At 41.1% G+C, this 19,859-nt stretch overlaps 1 protein-coding gene across 2 annotated transcripts in view; it reads right to left on the reverse strand.

The window, feature by feature from the left end:
* PLD5 (phospholipase D family member 5) overlaps positions 1-19,859 on the reverse strand; it is a 267,265-nt gene that overhangs the window by 95,897 nt on the left and 151,509 nt on the right. For both annotated transcript variants that reach the window (XM_074948906.1, XM_074948907.1), the window contains exon 4: positions 7,119-7,233. In XM_074948906.1, the coding sequence (XP_074805007.1) occupies positions 7,119-7,233 (115 nt within the window). The remainder of the gene's footprint in view (positions 1-7,118; positions 7,234-19,859) is intronic.

The following is a 19,859-nucleotide window of genomic DNA, read 5'->3' on the forward strand; positions in this document are numbered from 1 at the left end:
TGCTGAACTTGGATTAATAATTGATAGAGCTACGATTTTGTCATGGAGGCCATGGGAGTTATGGAGCTGCCCCGGATGGCTGGGGCACCCCAGAGCACGGAGTTGCCCCAAGGGGTTGGGGGGCCCCAGAGTACAGAGCCCCACCAGGGGCAGTGTGGGAACCCTGCAGCTCTGAGCCAGGCACCCCCTGGGTGGTGTGGGGAACCTGTAGATCCTTATTCTGTCAGGCATATTTTTAGTAAAAGTCACGGATAGGTCACGGGCTTCCATGAGTTTTTCTTTATTACCCGTGACCTGTCCGTGACTTTTACTAAAACTATGAGTGACAAAATCTTAGTCTTAATCATTGACAACTGTCCTGTATCTTCTGACTTTAAAGGAGGTAGAACATGGAGGGAAGAAACTGAGCACTAAATCAAAGCTGAGGGAACTGAATAATCTCATCGAAGCTGGCATAGGCTGCTGTGGGCATAGGGACAGCATAAGGGTGTTAAGACATGTTTAAAAAGATGGCTGTCCAAACCCATCTCTGGTATAACTCTCCTGAAGTCAACTGAATTACACCAGAATGGATCTGGCCAAGCAAAGTACTTGTTCTCTCTCCATGATGCTCCTCCCACATATTAAGAACATAGCTGCTACTAAAAGCTATAGCTCAGAGAGACAAAGCCAGGCCTGGTGTGAAGAGCCAGTGCTAGGCCCTCTGCACCACTTTTGCCTTGCATAGAAGCTATACGGGGGGATGACTGGCTGTGCAACTGAATAGGGACACTTATGGCCTCCCTTCCCTTTGCCCCCCATCCCACCCCACACCTCCAAGTGCAGAAGAAATGCCCTCCACTCTGACTTACGTGAGGATGGCATAGAAGGTCACTTGTGTGGGGCAACAAGATTGTGGGGGACTGGGAATAGGCCACAGATCTATTTCATGTGGATCCAGAAGTCTTGGTATCCAACACAATCAGCCTGGAGGAGCTGCATGGAAGCTTAGCATCCTGGCCCTGAGTTGTGATGAGAGAAAATTTCACCTCCCCAGTCACCCAGCACTCCACTTGCAGAAATGCTGAATGCTTAGGGCTCGTGCCAGTGGAGTGAATTTGGCCCAGAATCCTCATTTCTCCCCCGCTCTCTCTTTGGCAACTGGACAAAATCCACCTGACAGTGAAAGAGGAGTCTGTGATGTCAGGCACTTTCATAAGCATCAGAGCCAACTGGAAGCTCATTTCACTTCATGGCCCTGCACTTCTCCAAGCCACATCACACCTGGGTTCTCTAGGTCTCTAGACAATCACAATAAATGAGTTGAGTCCAAATGGCTTTGATTCTCTCTATTGGGACTCGTCAATAATGGATTTTTCTCCACTCTCCCAATGATATTTGTTGGATCAGGAGTTGAACTAATAAGAGCTAACACCTATGCTTAGGACCTAATTTATAGACATGCTGAGCACTCAGCTGCAAATGAAGTCAATGGGAGCTGTGCTTTGAATATATAAAGTGCTATAAAAATGCTGTACTATGAAAAATCAGTGTCTCAAGCCTGGTACTGTCATTTTTGGCCTTAATTTTATGTGCCTCAGTTTCCAACCTGTACAATGTGGATAATAGTACTTGCCCACCTCACACGGAAGCTGTGAAGATGAATTCATTAACATTTGTGAAGCACTCAGCACCAGCAGTGATAAGCACCATAGAAATGCCCAGAAGGAAATTAATTATCTATTCTGTGTGGGATTTGGATGATGTGTGGTAAATAAAGCCTGGGGCCACACATTGAATGATTAAGATAAAAAGAAATATTACACATTTCCCAAAGAAAGAATGCCCATTGAGGGAGTGCTGCCCATTCTGTGCACTGGGGGCTTGATTCTCCTCTCACTCAAGTCAATGGAAAAACTCCCATTAACTTCAGTGGTGCAAGATCAAGCCCAGAGTGAAGAAGTCGTCCTGTGGAAAAGATAGTATGTAATCTTCTCATTAAAGACTGTATCCTAATGCACATGCACAAAAAGGCTGAATGAAGGTTGCACAAAGAACCTTAATTGTGACATTTCCGAACTTTTGAGAGCTTAACTTTGCAACCCAAACAACATTCTTTTAACATAGATTTATTAATGTAATTTATATTGCCATAGCACCCACAGACCCTAATCAGAATCAGAACAGCAAGAAGGCACGGACCTTCTTCCAAGGAGTTTGCAGTCCGGGAAGCCAAGTAACACACAAAGGGTTGGGGGAGAGAAATTAAACAGTTTTATTCTGTCTCCCTCTCAGTCAGTTCGGTTCTGCTCTCCCATTCATGTATTCTCTAGTTCTTGTTGCCCAGTCAATTAAATTCTGTCCCCAGATTCCATCTCTTCCTCCCCTTCCCAACATCATATGTTTACTTCTGAGGCCCAGGCAGCTCATTCCCAAAATTCCCCTTAGCTGGCAGGTAGATATGAGGGAAGGCTCCTGCGCTGGGTGGGTGGGGGTCCACACTGGGACTCCTGCTGGCTAAAGCTGCCGGGGTTGGTCAAGGGCTCAGCAAAGCCACCCCCACAGTGATTCACACCTCTCCCCATTACTGAACAGGAAGAGTCCTGGCAGCTTCCTGCTGTTCAGCACCTCTCTCTGCTTCTCATGAGTCCCTGCTGAAGGAGCAGAGTGAACCCTCAATGACAGCAGCACTATTGTAGATGGCTGGGAAGCCCTGGCTGCAGCACCTTCAACTGCTTTCGGGCAGCACATCAGCAGGTATGTGCTGGGACTGGAGGCAGAGTGGCCCTCTTCTGACCCCAGGCACCAGCCAGCACAACATGGGAGAATGGGGGTGTACTGAGTGCCCAGACCACAGGAAGAGAACACACAGCTCTCCCCTTATTTTCCTCTGTACATCTGTTGTCTCCTATATTTGTCAACATGCCTGCACCTGCTTTGTCCATGTCTCTGGCTAGAAATATCTCCCTGAACCTATCTCACTGTCTGCTTGTAAAGAGACATGGCCCCTATTTTCTTATAATTTTCTTTGAACTTTTTTCTATCCTGTTTTAGATGTGAGCTATTGACAGACAAACATTCATCTGTTACAGTTCTGTTAGAAACTTATAATCTGGCTGTCTGGACAACTCTGATAAACACTAAAACTTTTTGTATGACCTACATACACACCATCATAAATAAGCCATTTAACATCTGGTAACAATCCACATTCGTTCCAACATTTAGCAGCACTACTGTGGGAAGGTTTTTTGAAAAACAAATCTGATTGCAGTAGTTATCAAATATGCAACAGTAAAACTATAGAACATATTTTCCAAACCATCCGAACTAAAAACTGATCAGTGCTGCATCTCAAATATTACAGGAGGACAAAGCTACCCCTTTTTATATTCTGATGGAGTCTTACAAAATTTTCTCCCTGAATGTCAAAAGAATGTCAATCCTCTGAAAGGAAAAATGTTCCTTCTATCTAAAAAAACCTAAAAACTGATCTTGCCTTTTGACAAGAGACTAAAGCATTATCCAAGAAAGATGAAAAACTCAGGAAGTGATGGGTGTTGGATGTATTTAACGTTTTATATCTCACCAAACAAGAGGGGTATTTATTATTATAAATAAAAAAAAGTACCATCTGCCATGCAGTGTTCTTCCTTAGACACAAAAGGCAGAGTTCTTATACTGGCTGGGAAAACAACAATAGACCAAATTATACTTTACTTATACAAATGTTCCAAATGAACAATCACAAGTCTTTTTAAAGAGTCAAATCTGACTGATTTCTAGGGATGCAGCTGGCCAGAGTATCACAAGAGGAGATTCTAGTAATTCCTTTAGACAGACCTGGCAGGGTAAATGGCAGAGAAAAAAATGAAATGCCTGTCAAAGCAAGTAGCTAAGGCAGCACTAGGAGATAATCACACCTGTGTCTGCAATGGACAACAGAACATTCATTCATTTAATATTTATATATTTTCTCCCATTCACTGTGCTTTTGTTAAAAGCATTAGAGCACTGGAGAAATTTCTCTTTCTGCTCATGTACCAATTAGCTTCTAGTTGACAAGAGCAAGTAGTACATACAGAATTGTATGGACCATAAATCGCCTGTTCATACAAGATCTTTTAATTTCAACAAGGCAATAAAAATCACCATAACTGATTAATGGCACACTAGAAACTAACCTACATCTTCTCTGGGAGCCAGCAGAAGTGGTAATTAGGGGGAAATGATTTCCCTAGCTTCCAGGAGATAAAATTTAGCCCAGACACAAGTGAAAGAGCTGTATGGCCAATTAGCACATTTGGAAAACATCCACAGACTGATTCCGTAATCAAGACATTCCCCAGAGATATTGAAACTTAGCAGAAATAAACAAACCAAACATAGAATAAGAAAAACAACAAGATTTCATTATGAGAAATCCAACTCCACCTTAGTATGTCTTGGAAAAGGACAGAAAAAAACTTGACATGTCCTCCTTCCTCAATTACAACACTCCAAACACAGGACTGTCGTCTGATACACCAAAATGATCAGATACAAGTGACTTCCTTGGATTCTATGAGAACCGTTATAATTTAGAACAGTCAACTGATATATCCATAAACTCATTAGAATACTTTAAAATTTCCTTTACCAGAAACCTGAGCGAGACAAAGGAAACTGAAGCTAGCAAAATTATAAAATCCTTAGACTTAGGAAGGGCTTGCAGCCCTGATGAGATTGCAACAGAGTTTGATGAAATCCTTACTTCAAATTCAAATTCAAAGTTTTTAATTGTTTGTTTAAAGCATACAGTTCCAGTTTTGATGTTAAATTCTAATATCAGCTGGTGCCTCAAAGAGAATAAACCACCAGAAGAATGTTCTCACTGCAGACTCCATTTATTCCTTCAAAATTAAATATCATAGGATCATCTACCAAATGGTCATGGTGGAGTCTCCATCACAGGCAATTTTTAAATCAAGATTGGATGTTTTTCTAGCAGATATGCTTTATCAAACAAGCATTAGTGTGGGGCACTTCTATAGCCTACATGACACAGGAGGTCAGAGTAGATGATCACAGTGGTGCCTTGTGGCTTTGGAATCTATGCATCTATTCCTCCACACTGCTGGTGGATGTATGGCAACGAGGCACTCAGCAACATCATTGGCAGTGGCCATATCCCCAAATCCAAAGTTTTTGTAACTCAAACAAATGTAATTATAAAAATCACAGATCTAGATATAACTCTAGATCCTTCAGCCTGCTTACTAGGGGCCTTCCTGCAAATATCCTCTGGTGGGGCAACATAGAGAAACCTGTTCTTGGCTAATTATGAAAAAAAATCAAATGCAAATGTACAGATCCCATCTCTATAACTGGTTGGCTTGAAAGAATCTGGGACATTCTAACCATGGAGAAATGAACCCGTTCTCTCAAAGGGTATGTCTACACTTTGAGCTTGGGGTGCTATTCCCAGCTCAAGATGATATACCTGCGACAGCTTTGATTGAGCTAGTGTGCTAAAAATAGGGTGTAGCGACCGCACCCAGAGCAGCAGGACAGGCTAACTTTCCCAAATATATGCCTAGCATCTTGGATGGGTATGAGTCGAGGTGGCTAGCCCCTCTTGCCACTTAAGCTACTGTGCTATGCTCTGATACAACATAGGGCTTTCCTATGAGAGCCTTTTTTCAATCTGTGAGAAGAGAAACCCCATTGATTCACTAGCTGCAAACCTATTTTAGAAAATGTCTGTCTTGCTCTGGTTGACATCCAGATTCTTCTCATAGTCATAATGGAATAAATAACACCTTTGGACTACAACAGAAATAACCAATTGCTGATATGGGCAGAATGGTAATGTGATCGAAAGTGATCTCTTTTAGCAAAGCAAGAATTTCATTAATATTTCTCTTGTTCCATATCTAATTATCAGATTAAAAGAAACTTCATAAAATACAAATTAACAGTTTTCATTTGGAAAAAGATTCTTCACTTCTTTTCTTAAGCAAGTATGTAATATTGCTGTGCTCTGTTAGACACAGGGATAGTCTTAAGTACAAGCTTAAAGTTAAACATATGTTTAAGCACTTTGCTGAATTAGTGCCTTGAACACCTGCTGATTTCTGCATTTCAGAGGTGGATGATAGGATTCATATAGAGAGTTTGCTTTTAAATTTAAAATTATACCTGAAATTAAAAAAAAACCACCACTTCTAGCAGATTTTTTACATCACTGTTCTACTTTTGCTTCAAGTAACACCTAAGATTACCAAAACTGAAAGAGATTTAAAACATTCTCTATTTTTCCAGTTTGTTTATTTGTAGATTTGACATTTTCTATCTAGTCAGTTTCATTGTTTTTCATGACTAGTCAGCAAGCTGCCCCTGCTTGGTTAGTTAGAACATTTTTTAAAAATACAAAACTGCGATTGTGAAAGCTCAAAGGTCAGCAGGGTCTCAGAGACAGGTGTAGTACCTGAAGCTACATTTGACTTTCATTTTTGAAATTGGCTAGATTTCAGACAGGACAGTGTACATTTCAGTTTCTAAAAAGCTTTACAATACTTCACAATGAAATGCATGATGTATATGTGAGAGATCATTGTAACATACATTGCAGTTAAAAAAATCAGATAACAAAACAGTCGCTCATTATAGAACAGGTTGCATCTTGCCATCAATTGCCTGGGGAACCCCCACTGAAGTCACTGGGGTTTTCCATAGAAATTGATGGCAGGATTTGGCAAAAGTTACGTCAATACCATTGACATGTTATTTTATTTGTTTCACTGTTCCTCAGAAGAGAAGAATATCTCATCCCAGAGTGCAATAATTCTTTCAGGTTGCATTGCCTACCATTAGTATGGTTGCGATGACTTAAAATTGTAATCACATGGCCACCTTTTTACCACTTACAAACTGCAAATATCTGCTCCATCTAAAGTGATAAAAGAGTTTTTGGAAGATGAATGAAAACTCTGAGCCAAGGTAAGCTGAAGAATTGTAGGGTATCACCATTGAACAAATAGGTTTAGATTTACACATATTTCATTTGTGTCTATGAAGCAACAGCATTTTAAGTGAAAGAAAAGAGTTATGCTAATATAGCAGTCAATGGTATAATAACGTAAAGACCTTGGTCTTACCCTTTGCTTTCAAGTCGTTTAATACCTTTGATTCGGAGGGCAGTATATCACTCACTAGTTTTATCTCAATATTTCGAGACGCCAGTTCTAGCAATTTTTCAAAAAGACGCTGGCCCTGGGAAGAATGGTAAAGGAAAGCAAGGTTAATAAAACAAAGAACTGTTCAAATTACATGGCAATAAACAAAAGACACATATAAAAGCAAAATTATATTGGACAGTAACTGGAGTAAACAGGAGTTAGTCCACAACTACGCTGAAAGCTGCCTAAAGTCTGTCTCAACCCCTTTCTTGAAAAACCATTTTGAAGATCAAATTTGCCTCTCACTTATTCCAGATTGTGGTCAGTGGTGTTGCACAAGTGTAACTGATCAAATTTGGCCCTCAGTTCTTAATACTGCATTAACAGTTTAGTATTTAATTTCCTTGGTTTAAATAAAACAGAGACAAATGATTTATTTTGTACTGAACAATTAGGAAGGTAGTCCAGGAGTAGTACTAAGAGGGTTCAGTTGGGCACTGGTTTGTCTTTCTGCTGTTCTTGAATATATACAGTTAAACTGGTAATGAAAGTGGCAAGTTGTGCACGCTTAAGTGTATCTTGTTCAAACATTCATACCTTTTCTATTTCAGCCACACTTTGAAGATTTTGCAAAGAGTGAATTTCTCACTGAAGACAAGATACATGTTATGTCTGATCTTTCAAAACAAAGCTATTTTGGAATCCAATAGGTTTTTTAAAAAATGCATTTTTAAATACTTATATAATTGTAAAAGCTAAAAGGGATTTTGGCTAAACTTTAAAAAAGGGAATCATTGGACTGAGACCAAGCATGAAATATTTAAATCCAAACAAAATATGCAGCTAAATTATAAATATCTAAAATGAAGAGTCCAGAATATAATGTCCAGCTCACTATTAACTATGGTATGCTACCACAATATAATGAGGATTTGTGTTTAATTGCTACTATTTTAGCTCATTAAATACAGATGCTATAAGTGATTAGAAGAACATAAAATAAAAAGTATGCAGAAGTCATGCTTTTATTCAACTGACTTAGCCAGGGTCTACCCTCAAAATACACATACGTATTTCCCAGGAAAGTTAGTGGGAGATGTGCATGAACATCCCGGAGTAAAATCTAGCACAAAAACTTAGAAGAAAAAAAATAAGCAAGTTTTCAAGAATCACATCATATTAACCTGCAAACAAACCATTCTATACAACGCCAGCAAGAGAAAAACATGTACAGAACCACGCCAATCAGCTCTCGGCACAAAACATGCACCCTTCCCAAGTACATTGATCACATTAAAGCCTTAATAGGGACCATGCCAGGAAAATTATCCATGCAAAAAATAGTATGTGATCATGTGATTAAATATCCTAGTGCATATGCACAAAGGGATGGAATTAAGGTTGCATAGGCAAGCTAAATTCTGGCGTTTCCTAACTTTGCTTGACTCTGCAACCTAAATAATGTTGTTTTAACATAGCTAAGGCTCCACTCAAACCCCTTCCTGTCCCTCCCCACCTGCACAGGAGTGAGTAGCAACCCCCAGAAGCTGCTCTCCCTCCCACACACATCTGTGGTATAAATAGTCTGCACAAGGAAGTAAGGGAGCATCTTCCATCCCTTTATTCCACTGTGTGGACAGGAAAGGCAGCTCTCTATTGAGTCCCATGTCATTGTATACTTAGCATAAGTGAAGTACAGGACGTCTCTTAACCTGTCTGCAATCCGGCTCCACTTCTAACCATTCATTTTCAATGTGCTATATATACATAAAGACAAAATAAGAACAGCAAGCTTTTTAAAAACAAGTTGAAATGCTTCCTCCAAATTATAGGGAAGCCACAGGGCTGCTATTACAGTAAACAATTGTTTATTTTTTACTTGCGTTACATTCAAAACCACCGCCCAGCTCCTGTCTCAGTACAGAGCTCACAGAAACTCTATGAAACAATTGGGCTCTGCTGCTATGAATGCACCAGTGCATCTTAAATGGGTAAAGTCCCCCCACTGAAATAGCTTCTAATGGGGCTGCCCAGTTCATCTCTTTTCCAGGGCAGAAGTCACTGACCAGTTAGATGTAATAGGAGACTCAGAAAACATTTTCAGTCAAATTACAAATTGCTCACTATAATCCTGTTCTGCCTTTCCTAAGATCACTAGATGGCCCTACACACAATATCCCACTCTCCTTATTCCCTAAGGACTAATGGCATAGGCACCAACTCTGTGGGTGCTCCGGGGCTGGACAGCCCCGCGAATCAGCTCCTCCCCCACTCCTCCTTGTGTGTCCCGCCTGCCGGCAGGCCCCCACCAATGAGCTCCTCCCCCTCCCCCTAGAACCTCACACCCACTGCAATCAGCTGTTCATCAGTGTGCAGGCGGCGCCCGGGGGAGAGGCAGAGCAATGGCATAGTGAGCTCAGGAGAGGGGGCAGAACGGGGTGGGAAGAGGCAAAGCAAGGGTGGGGCTTTGAGGGAATCATAGAATCATAGAATATCAGAGTTGGAAGGGACCTCAGGAGGTCATCTAGTCCAACCCCCTGCTCAAAGCAGGACCAATCCCCAACTAAATCATCCCAGCCAGGGCTTTGTCAAGCCTGACCTTAAAAACTTCTAAGGAAGGGGATTCCACCACCTCCCTAGGTAATGCATTCCAGTGTTTCACCACCCTCCTAGTGAAAAAGTTTTTCCTAATATCCAACCTAAATCTCCCCCACTGCAACTTGAGACCATTACTCCTTGTTCTGTCATCTGCTATCACTGAGAATAGTCTAGATTCATCCTCTTTGGATCCACCTTTCAGGTAGTTGAAAGCAGCTATCAAATCCCCCCTCATTCTTCTCTTCCGTAGACTAAACAATCCCAGTTCCCTCAGCCTCTCCTCATAAGTCATGTGTTCCAGACCCCTAATCATTTTTGTTGCCCTTCGCTGGACTCTCTCCAATTTATCCACATCCTTCTTGTAGTGTGGGGCCCAAAACTGGACACAGTACTCCAGATGAGGCCTCACCATTGTCGAATAGAGGGGAACGATCACGTCCCTCGATCTGCTGGCAGGGGTGGAGTGGGGGCAGAACGGGGGTCAAGCACCCCCAGGGAAATGATGAAGCTGGCGCCTGTGACTAAAGTCATGATCCAACTCCCACTGAAGACCTTAGGGGCTCAAAGATGTTTGAGATTGTACTTCAGTAGCCTGACCGATGGCTGCTGGTGCACAGCGAAAGCAGGCAATCTACTCTGAAAATCCTGAGCCATATTTTTACTATCAAAAGACACACAATGGTATAACCCTAGAAAAAACAGTTTTCTTTGTCCAAATACAGTGTTTGTATTCTTAAATTGTAAAACACTGAAAATCTCAATATAGAAAATGTTAAATAAAAACCAAAAACATTTAATAAAACAGCCAAGAAGATCATGATGTTAATGAAGGCCATGTAGTGGCTAGAGAGAGTGGTAATATGTGTACACTATGAGTAAGAGTGCTGAGAATTGTTGGAGATATACAAATGAAAAGATTTGCCTTTTTCCTATTTGTCACTGCATGGTCTATGCTCTTGGCAGGTGCTCAAACCCACGCTATGCTGAATTTAGACTCTCAAAACAACTATGAAAAACACCTAACTTTTTGTATTTAAAGCCTCTTACATCCCGTACTAGTAACTAGGGGAAATGTTACAAATATTTCCTAATACAACCCAGGATTAAGTCTCTTAAATGATGCACTGTATTGGTTAAACTATCCTGCTTTCTTTCCATTTAATATTCCAGACCCAGCTGGTAATATTTCTTGATATGTTTATTTGTAATTTTACTGTTATTGTTCTCTGCAAAAGGACAAGGGAGATGATCTGAAGAGTTTTGTCACTGCTGTCAGCAGCCTTGAAAAGTTTCTATCAAATAAGAGTCCTCATGCTGTAACTCAGGGATTGGTGAGACAACACCAGACTGCTGTGTGACTACACAAGAGTCTCCAATATCATTTCGAACATAGTCAGCTTATGAGATCTGAGAAGAAATGAGGTACCAGACCAAGTACCATGAAATTGCAGCATGCTATTATGTAACCTTTATCAAACCATTCCTCTTAGGAAGCTGGCTATATTCTCTTGCATTTTGCACAATCTATTGCAAAACCCCCCTGAAAAAGGCAAAGTATGATGTAACAAAGTATGTTTCACATGAATAAACTGTCATTCTCTGGACAGTTTTGGATCTAAATTACCAGTGATCCACAATGTCAATCCCAGCTATAAATGCCCCAGCAAAGGGGTGCATTAAAAGCATCACTGAATTGAAAAATAAAAGTCAAGAAATGAAGCCAATTTCTTCACTCTCACCAGATGACCTGACTTTAGACTGGCTGATTTCCATTGCTGCTGTTATCTTTATAAGCATGCATGTCTCATTCAAAATAAAACAGGGGAAGTGCAAGAATAGAGAACTACATTTATTACAGACGTACAGTAAACTGAATGATTTCTCCCTTCAATAACTTGGGTACCTAAAGTTTTGACAGTGCTTCACAGTTTTCTCTCTGTGAAAAAGCAGAGAATATAATTCATGCTATTTTTATTCATTTATTGCATTAGTACTTTTAATACTTGTCTAATGGCCAACCCTCTGGGTACATTTACAGCTATCAAGCATAATCAATATATCATAACACACTGGCAGCAGCGGATAGGAAAAAAAATTCCTAAATTCAGCAACCAATGCTTATAGTAAAACAGAGACACTTCCAATCTTCCAGCCGACCTTCCAAGACAAAAGTGTGAGCATCACTTTCTTGTATCTTCAGCTGGAGCTCAGAAATGTCTCCCCCAGCCTGTCAATGGGGGCCAGGTGCTGGGCTGTTGATCAGATAAGCAGAGGAAAGACAACCCCTGAGAGTAAGAAGTTGGGGAGGGGCAAACTTGGCTACTCTGTGGCCTGTCCCAGAATGCTGCCTGGGTGGGAAAGAGAACAGGGAGGAGAAGAACATCTCTCCTGCCCCTATCCTTGCTTGATGTGAAGACCTGAGGGCATGCACTAGCCATTTTGGTGGGGTTGCTACCTTGCACTATAATGGAGGTATAGTTTGACCCGTGTGTCCAAAAAGCTGTGGGTCTGAGTGACTCATCAACATTTTTAGGATCAGAAAGGAATTTTTTCTCCAGGGCAAGACCAACAAGGAGTCTGGTGGGATTTTCTGCCCTCTTTGCAGCACCCTGGAGGCCCAGTTTTAGGTTAAGAAGAAGAGTAAGGACAGGATTTTAAAGCTATACATTTGTGAGCAAGTTTGAAATTCTGTCACAACCTGCAGAGAGTGTCCAGTGTGGATGAGAAGCTCAAAGGGGTAAACATGCGACCTAGGACAGGACTAGTGGATCCTGTTAGCTTGAAGGAATAAGAGGAGACCTCACATTGTTGCAGACTGAGCCACCCATCATGTGTACCCTTATTCCCTCTCAGCTGCATCAGTGTAACTTCTACTCCTGGGGGAAATCTGCACCAAAAAATTAAAAATTCTGTGCACAATATTTTCAAATTCTGCAACATTCTGTATATTTTGTCAAAACAACACAATATAATCACAGTTTCAATTAGTTTTTTTTAATAAACGACCAAAAGTATCAGCAAGTACGTCTAACAATACAGACAACAAAAAAGATTCAGAAAACGTTTTTTGACACAGATTTCTTATTAGGCATATTAATATAGTACTCTTGAGTAATAATTAATTTAAACTACAATACAGAACCATAGTTCCTGCAGTCCCCAGAAGCAGTGCAGAGTCAGGGGTAATGGAAGAGCTGAGGGAGAGGGAAATAATTGCTGGGAAGGAGCCTGGGTGTGAACTTGGAGGGTTGTTCGGTACGGGTGGGAAAAGTATGGAACAGGGTGTTTTTATGGGGGAGGGTTGACTGTTAGGGAGCTTCCCCCATGCAGACCCTGGCTGACTTCTAGCCTCTCCCATTCAGTCAGGCACGTGTCCCTCCAACCCCACTCAGACACCACCCCACATCCATGTGTCTTGCACCCCCTCCCCATCCGTCTCTGTGCCCCCACCCAGCCACTCTCCTGTCCCTATATGACCTTGCACACACACCCCATCCCTGTGTGTCTCTGTGCCCTGACTCAGCCACCCCCCTGTCCCTATGTAGCTCTGCACCCCCTCCCACATCACCATGTGGCCCTGCACCTCCCCTCCCCACAGTGACCCTGTGCCTCCACTCCCATTCAGCCCCTGCACCAGTCTGTCCTCCCCCACTAGCCCTTTGAGTCCCTGTCTGACCCGCCCCCCCAAGCACCCACACTGTCTCCTCCCCATTGCCCATCTCCTGACCTGGCCTGACAGGTGCTGTGAAGAAGGCACTACAGGCTCTCTCTTCCCTTGCTGGCTGGGAGCAGCTGCTGTGGTCTATTGCCACAGCACCCTCTGAGGGGCAAAAGACAGAACTGCAGCAATTTTTCCGCAGAAGCTTTTTTTCTGCGCAAAAAATTAAAAATATGCCTGATTCATTAATTATGCACACATGCAGTGGCACAGAACGCCCCCAGGAATAAGCTTTGTCAATGTAGCACTGTAGTGTAGACTTGCTCTGAGAAAGTCGCAGACATTTTTTGCAGTCTTTAGTGGAAGTAATCACTCACTGTTATAAACCTGTCAGCAGGCCAAAATAAATAAATAAATAGAGCTGAACATTATGAAAAATACATTTACTTTTGCTTATTTAAACTTTGCATTGAGAGAGAGGGAACAAACCTGCATGCCTCCAATCCCTCACCTTACCTACTCTGCTAATGAGAACCATAGCTGTAATTTTTGCTTTACATCTGAATGCATCACAGTGAATTAACTTGATGCTCAACTCCCAATTTTTCAGTTTGCTATTTTTGTTCTCTGTTTGGGATTTGTTAGGCTCTGCTGGTTCAGTAGTAAATGACATGTTGAATTTTTTCAGATTAAAATGGTTTTGCTTTTTTTCTTTTAAATTCATGCACATACCAATAACTGTGAACATCTAAGACATTTTCTCTTCAAATTCATCTGCTTGGGTTTCAAATATCTTAGAAAATAAAATGTAAATAAATTTACATTGTAGACTGTCTTGCTGTTTTGACATGTACTGAGTTTATTATATTCCAATATTTATATATATTCTTAAAGGATGAGTGGGGAGTAAATTGTGCCTTTGGCTTCCCACCTCAGTTTTTCACTTACTTAATCAACATATAAATGCACATTTTAGGGCAGCATGAGGTTCTATTTGTTTTTAGGAAAGAATGGAATTATACAGAGTCCTATTGAAGGTTATAAACTTCCTGTTTGAGAAGGAGAATCCAGTTCATGACTGAAAATACTGGCCATCCAAAGCACCATATTTTGTTTGTTTAGAATACTGGTCGTTGTCTGTTATGCAGTAAATGGAATTTTGACTATGTAGCGTGAACAGGACTAGAAAGAAAGAGAACGGTTTGTGACAGTGTAATATGGTGGATTCCTTACAACTGAAATAGTTTCCCCATTTTTCATTTTTCACCTGATTCCCTGTCATTTTACTGAACAACCTGTTTCCCCCCAAAGACTCAGATAGCGTAAAGTAAGCACTAGAAGAAGATGTGCACTCTACTTATTAGAGTCTGAAATATCTTGGTTCATCAGGGTGAGTTCGTTCAAAAATATATCCTAGTAGTCTATCCAGAGACAGGCTCTTATATGCTCAGTGTTTGATGATGTAGCATAATGAGGAATGCATTTTTGTCCCTTTCTCCATTAGACAAGAACTCTTGTTATTTTGGAAGATTTTGATATCATAGGTCTGGAGCAGTCAGAGAAGGAAAGTACAGGAGTAAGATGAGACATGGCCCTTTTTTTCCCCCACGTAAATTCTGTCCACCTACTTAGACTGAAAAAATAATCTAATAACTTGTTCCTCTATCTGATTGCCAGGTAATAATTAGAAGACCTAGCTTTGACATAGTACTTTTCATGAGTAAGTGTCAAATAATTGTACATCATTATCCCCATTTTACAGATCGGAAACTGAGGAACAGAGTGAGGAAATGACTTCGCCAACGTCACCCAGAATGCCAGAAGCAGAGCTAGGAATAGTTCCAGTCTTTCTACTCAGTTGCTATGTGATTCCTAAGTGTTCCTCCCCACTCCTGCACATTTTGTTATAGGGGAATGGGAATAATGGTGGTAGTTTGAAATGTTTAGCGGCTAACAGGGCCAGTGAGAGAAATCTCATCCATGGTTTATGTCAGTTTAATTACATGGTGGTTACAGTAATTTAAATCATGAGAGAGAAAACTGGTGTGTCTCACTTCTTCTCCACCATTTCCCACAACATGTAGCCCCCGTCAACATTTCCAGATCCTCCTCCCCTTCCCATCTCATTAAGCCAAACTTCACCACTGTAGAACCCATTAACATATAAGAAGCTGCTCCTTGCTCTCTCCTGCTCTATGCCACTGAATTCACATATCACAGGCAGCAGTTTATTGGACGGTCACACACTACCTTGGTTATTTAGCCAGAGTCGTACACTGAGCTAGGCTCCTTACTCCAACTAACCACCTCCAGTTGGTACTCTTGACCCTGCTTCAACCAGACTTTTCCAGCCATACCCCAAGGTCCACCTAGTCTACACTCCTCCTAAGAAGCCCCCCACTTCACCCTACACACATACACTTTGGCCAGTTCCCACCCCACACAGGGGTGATGTGTACCTTAATTTTAACTTTTTGGATTTCAGATGATTAAATTTGCATTGCCTGTGTGTCTCCCTCTCCTGCCTGCCCAACCCAGCTCACATGGAGGGGCAGGAAGAGGGGCCCAAAGACATCCCAAGAGAAGTAGAGTCCTCCAGAACATACATGGAGCAGGATGATTTCTGTGTAAAGTAGAAAGGTTTTCTTTCCCACTGCCACTGCAGGTGTGTCCAAAATCATAGCTGACTTGATACCTATCTTTGGGATAATGATTAACTAATTGGTTATTGTTTAATAAAGAATACTTTATTAACCACCAGATGTTTAAACCCAACAAGTTCTGTGGCTGGCAGTCTGGCCAAAGAAGACATGCAAACAGAATGTTATATATACACACACACAGTACTTCAATTTTACATGAGAGTTTTACCTTTTTTCCTTTTCCTACTTGCCATATTTTACAGATTACGAGTATAGTGGGTGAGTCTTGTTTTTAGCTCTACCTTTATTTACTAAGGCCATGTCTACCCTAGAGACCTTACAGTGGCACAGCTGTACCGATGCAGCTATGCCATTGTAACATCTCACATGTAGCCACTCTATGCCAATGGGAGAGAGCTCTCCCGTCAGCATAATTAACCCACCCCCAATGAGCAGCAGTAGCTATGTCAGTGGGAGAGTCTCCAACTGACACGGCGCTTCTGTCAGGGTAACTTATGGCACTCAGGAGTGTGTTTTTTCACACCCCTAAGTGACATAAGTTATAGCGACAAAAGTGCTAGTATAGACATAGCTTAAGTTACCTTTTACAGTTACATCAGCCATAGAATTTGCTTGAAAATATGATGAACCTTATAAATCATTGCTATATTACTAAACTACTACATTAAATACCCCTAAACAAAAGCAAATAGTGGTTATTAGCTTTGTTTTAAAATACATTATCTAAATTTTAGGAAAAAAGATTGTAACATGGCTTTATAGGCAACCAATTTAATTTTAAGCCAAATGTATGTTAAAAGCAATTTGCTTTTTCAGTTTCTTTTTTTTACATACAGACAAAACTGCTAGGGAAGTTACTTCCCTTTTAGTCTACAGCAACATATTGGCTGCTGGCCAAAGACTTCTAATGACTTTTGACTGGTTTCTGTAAGTTGTTTGTTTCTTTTAAATATAGATTAACCGGGAATTACAAATTAAGAGCACAAACTTAATATCTTTAATGTTATAATTACTTGATAAATTATTAAGATGAAAAGATACTTAATGGAATCTTTTAAAAGGAAATTTATTTCACCCATATACTTTGCATAATTGTTTCTACCTTTATTACAGTTGGCAGTCCTCCCCCACTGGGTTATAAAATACATAGTTACAAGGCCTCTAAGACCTGTGATTAACTAAGCTTCCATTATTTTCTTATAAGTGGAGATTACTTCTTTTGAGACTCCCACTCACTTGACCGTTCCTTTACTTGATTTTTAAGCTTCCTACAATCAGCTTTTTGGAATTCCCCCTTGTCTTGCAAGGATGACCCTACTAAATATTACTGACACCTTGAAGGAGTGAAGCCAAACAAAGTTATAATTAATAGAGCCCACCTCCAGGGCTCTTCGATACTCTTACGAAAGTATAACTTTCATATCCTTATTTGCTCTCTTATTCAACTGGTTATTTTTATACAAAATTACTTTAAAATCCTCCACAATTCACTACAGGGACTGTCATTTCCTCCCTTCTCTATCCACTGCCAGGAAGCATTTGTGATGCTTTCGTCCCTTTCAGCTACTAGTGGCCAGAAATCCTTCAGATCACAATGGGCTGGTAATGTATAACCACCACTTGGGGCGTTGTGACCGAGGTGTCCCACAGAGCTTCCCTTAATCTTCTGTCAGGGCACAGTCCAGAGAAGTCTTATATTTCAGGGACCCTCTGGTCTGTAAATGACTGCGGGGTCCCAACACTCCCGTTTATTCAGTTAATATCTGGTACTACTATTCATATATCACAATATCTACCCATTAACATCTGTACATTTAAAACAAAAATAATCTCTTCTTGCGAAATTGCAAAATGACTAGTCCATTACAATTCACTTCTTTTTCACAGAAGAAGACCTCTCCCCCCAAACTCCTTTCTTGAGGAATTCCAACCTATGTTTATCTTCTTGAGAAACAAGAGGGCACTCACATCCATTCTCTTATTTCTTATCTTTTATTTCCTTTATGGGCTCATAATTTCACAATGACAAAAGAAAAAAACAGGAACTGAGAAGTGGAAGTGACATTCCAGGTTGATTATACAGCTGTGGCAGTTTGCCCTGCTCAGAGTCAGACTATGACAAGGATTTTATTCCCAGGCTAGCACCAAGGATGGTCTTGACCTATCCCTGTCTCACTACAGGGTGGTCTTCTTCTCTTTGTGCTCTTTCTGGTGCCATCTGGGGTGCCAAATCTGTAATTTAACTGATGGATTTGTGTATTGATTAATCTCTTAGACTGCAGAGGTCAATAAGGGTTCAGTCTCCTGAGTGGTTACAAAATCAGGAAGTTCATTATTAGTATCATTAGAATGAGACACCCGAGACGCACACAAGCAACAATTACAATTGATCACAAGTTCCTTTATTAACAAATACACTAAGCAAATAAACAATCCCACAACACTGAAGTACAACAGCAGATATAGAGAATGAGTGCAAAGCGGTTAGCCCTGTGACTGCCATCATTCATATCTCCTGCTGGGGAAACCTGGAATGTCAGTCATTATCTTCCTCTTCCTCCTCACCAGAGGGTGTCATCCTGGTGTCTCCCAAGGCACACAGGCTCAGATACAGCTTTTATAATGTGTTATGCTGACACGCACTGGGGTTTGTACATATTTATGAAGGCTTCAACTCCTTTTCCTTATCTATACTTTCACAGCCCACTAAGTTTGGAGTGGCCACTTTTATAGACTAACTTGTTAGTTCCTCTTAGGCTTGTTAACATTTATGTCATTCAGTCATCATAACAACTTGTTGTTAACACATTGCTGACATCCTATGTTTGGAAAAATCCCAAAAATACTATATCAGGCTTTAACTGATGCATTGCAATATATGTTTCCTAAATATCAGCACATCTATTCCTTTGACTGTTTCATCTCATAACATAGGCTGACATGAGTAACTGATGAGTCACCCTATCTTTAGGCCTGAGACCTTGACTGGCTAAGCTAAATATCTTACAGGCCTGAGGCTTGCAAGTCCTTAATTATAACATTAATAGTGATATTTCACCTCTATATCCTAAATATACCCGATATCTTTTACTATTGGCTACAACCCTCCCTAACTACCCAACTTCCTCTGCTATCACTCACATTCTCCAATCCCTCCCATCCTCGCCCCTCCAACTCCCCTAATCCCTATCCCCTCTCCCTTACCTGAGACCCGCAAGTCCTCTCCCACCCATTCCATTCATCCCCTCCCCATAATACCCTATCCCTCACTATAGGCCCAAAACTCTCCCCCCCATTCCCACTTAATCACACCTCCCCTCCCCAGTGAACATTCACATATGTAATTTGTTAGCTTTTCAGAAATAATGTCAGCACCTTCTGAATATGCTTCCGTACTCAGATTTCTTTAAAAAAAAAAAAAAAAAAAAGCCACACCACACAACAATTTGACAGTGACAGATTTTTTCTAAATGTTTACAGTTCCTTCTCAGATTTCTGTCCAGGTGGATTTCAAAGTTGCTAGAATCTGTGAACTTGATAAAAAAATTTTTGGGGGGGAGCCAGGGGGGAATCTCAGGAACCCCTTGTTCAAATAACCCCACATTTGTATAATTAACCCTACCCTACAATCTCATAAGGCATAGCAGAGTCGGGTTGTCCCTGCCCCCTCAGATCCTGGCACACAGAGTGGTGAATGTGTGGCTGAGCAGCACACCCTGTCCCTATTCTCCCCGTGTCTCCTGTTACTCACCCTGGTATCCCCTCCCATTCCCCCATCTCCGTCACCTGATCCCCCAACCT

The sequence above is a fragment of the Natator depressus genome, chromosome 3 (genome assembly GCF_965152275.1).
Source record: "Natator depressus isolate rNatDep1 chromosome 3, rNatDep2.hap1, whole genome shotgun sequence".
Lineage (NCBI taxonomy): Eukaryota > Metazoa > Chordata > Testudines > Cheloniidae > Natator > Natator depressus.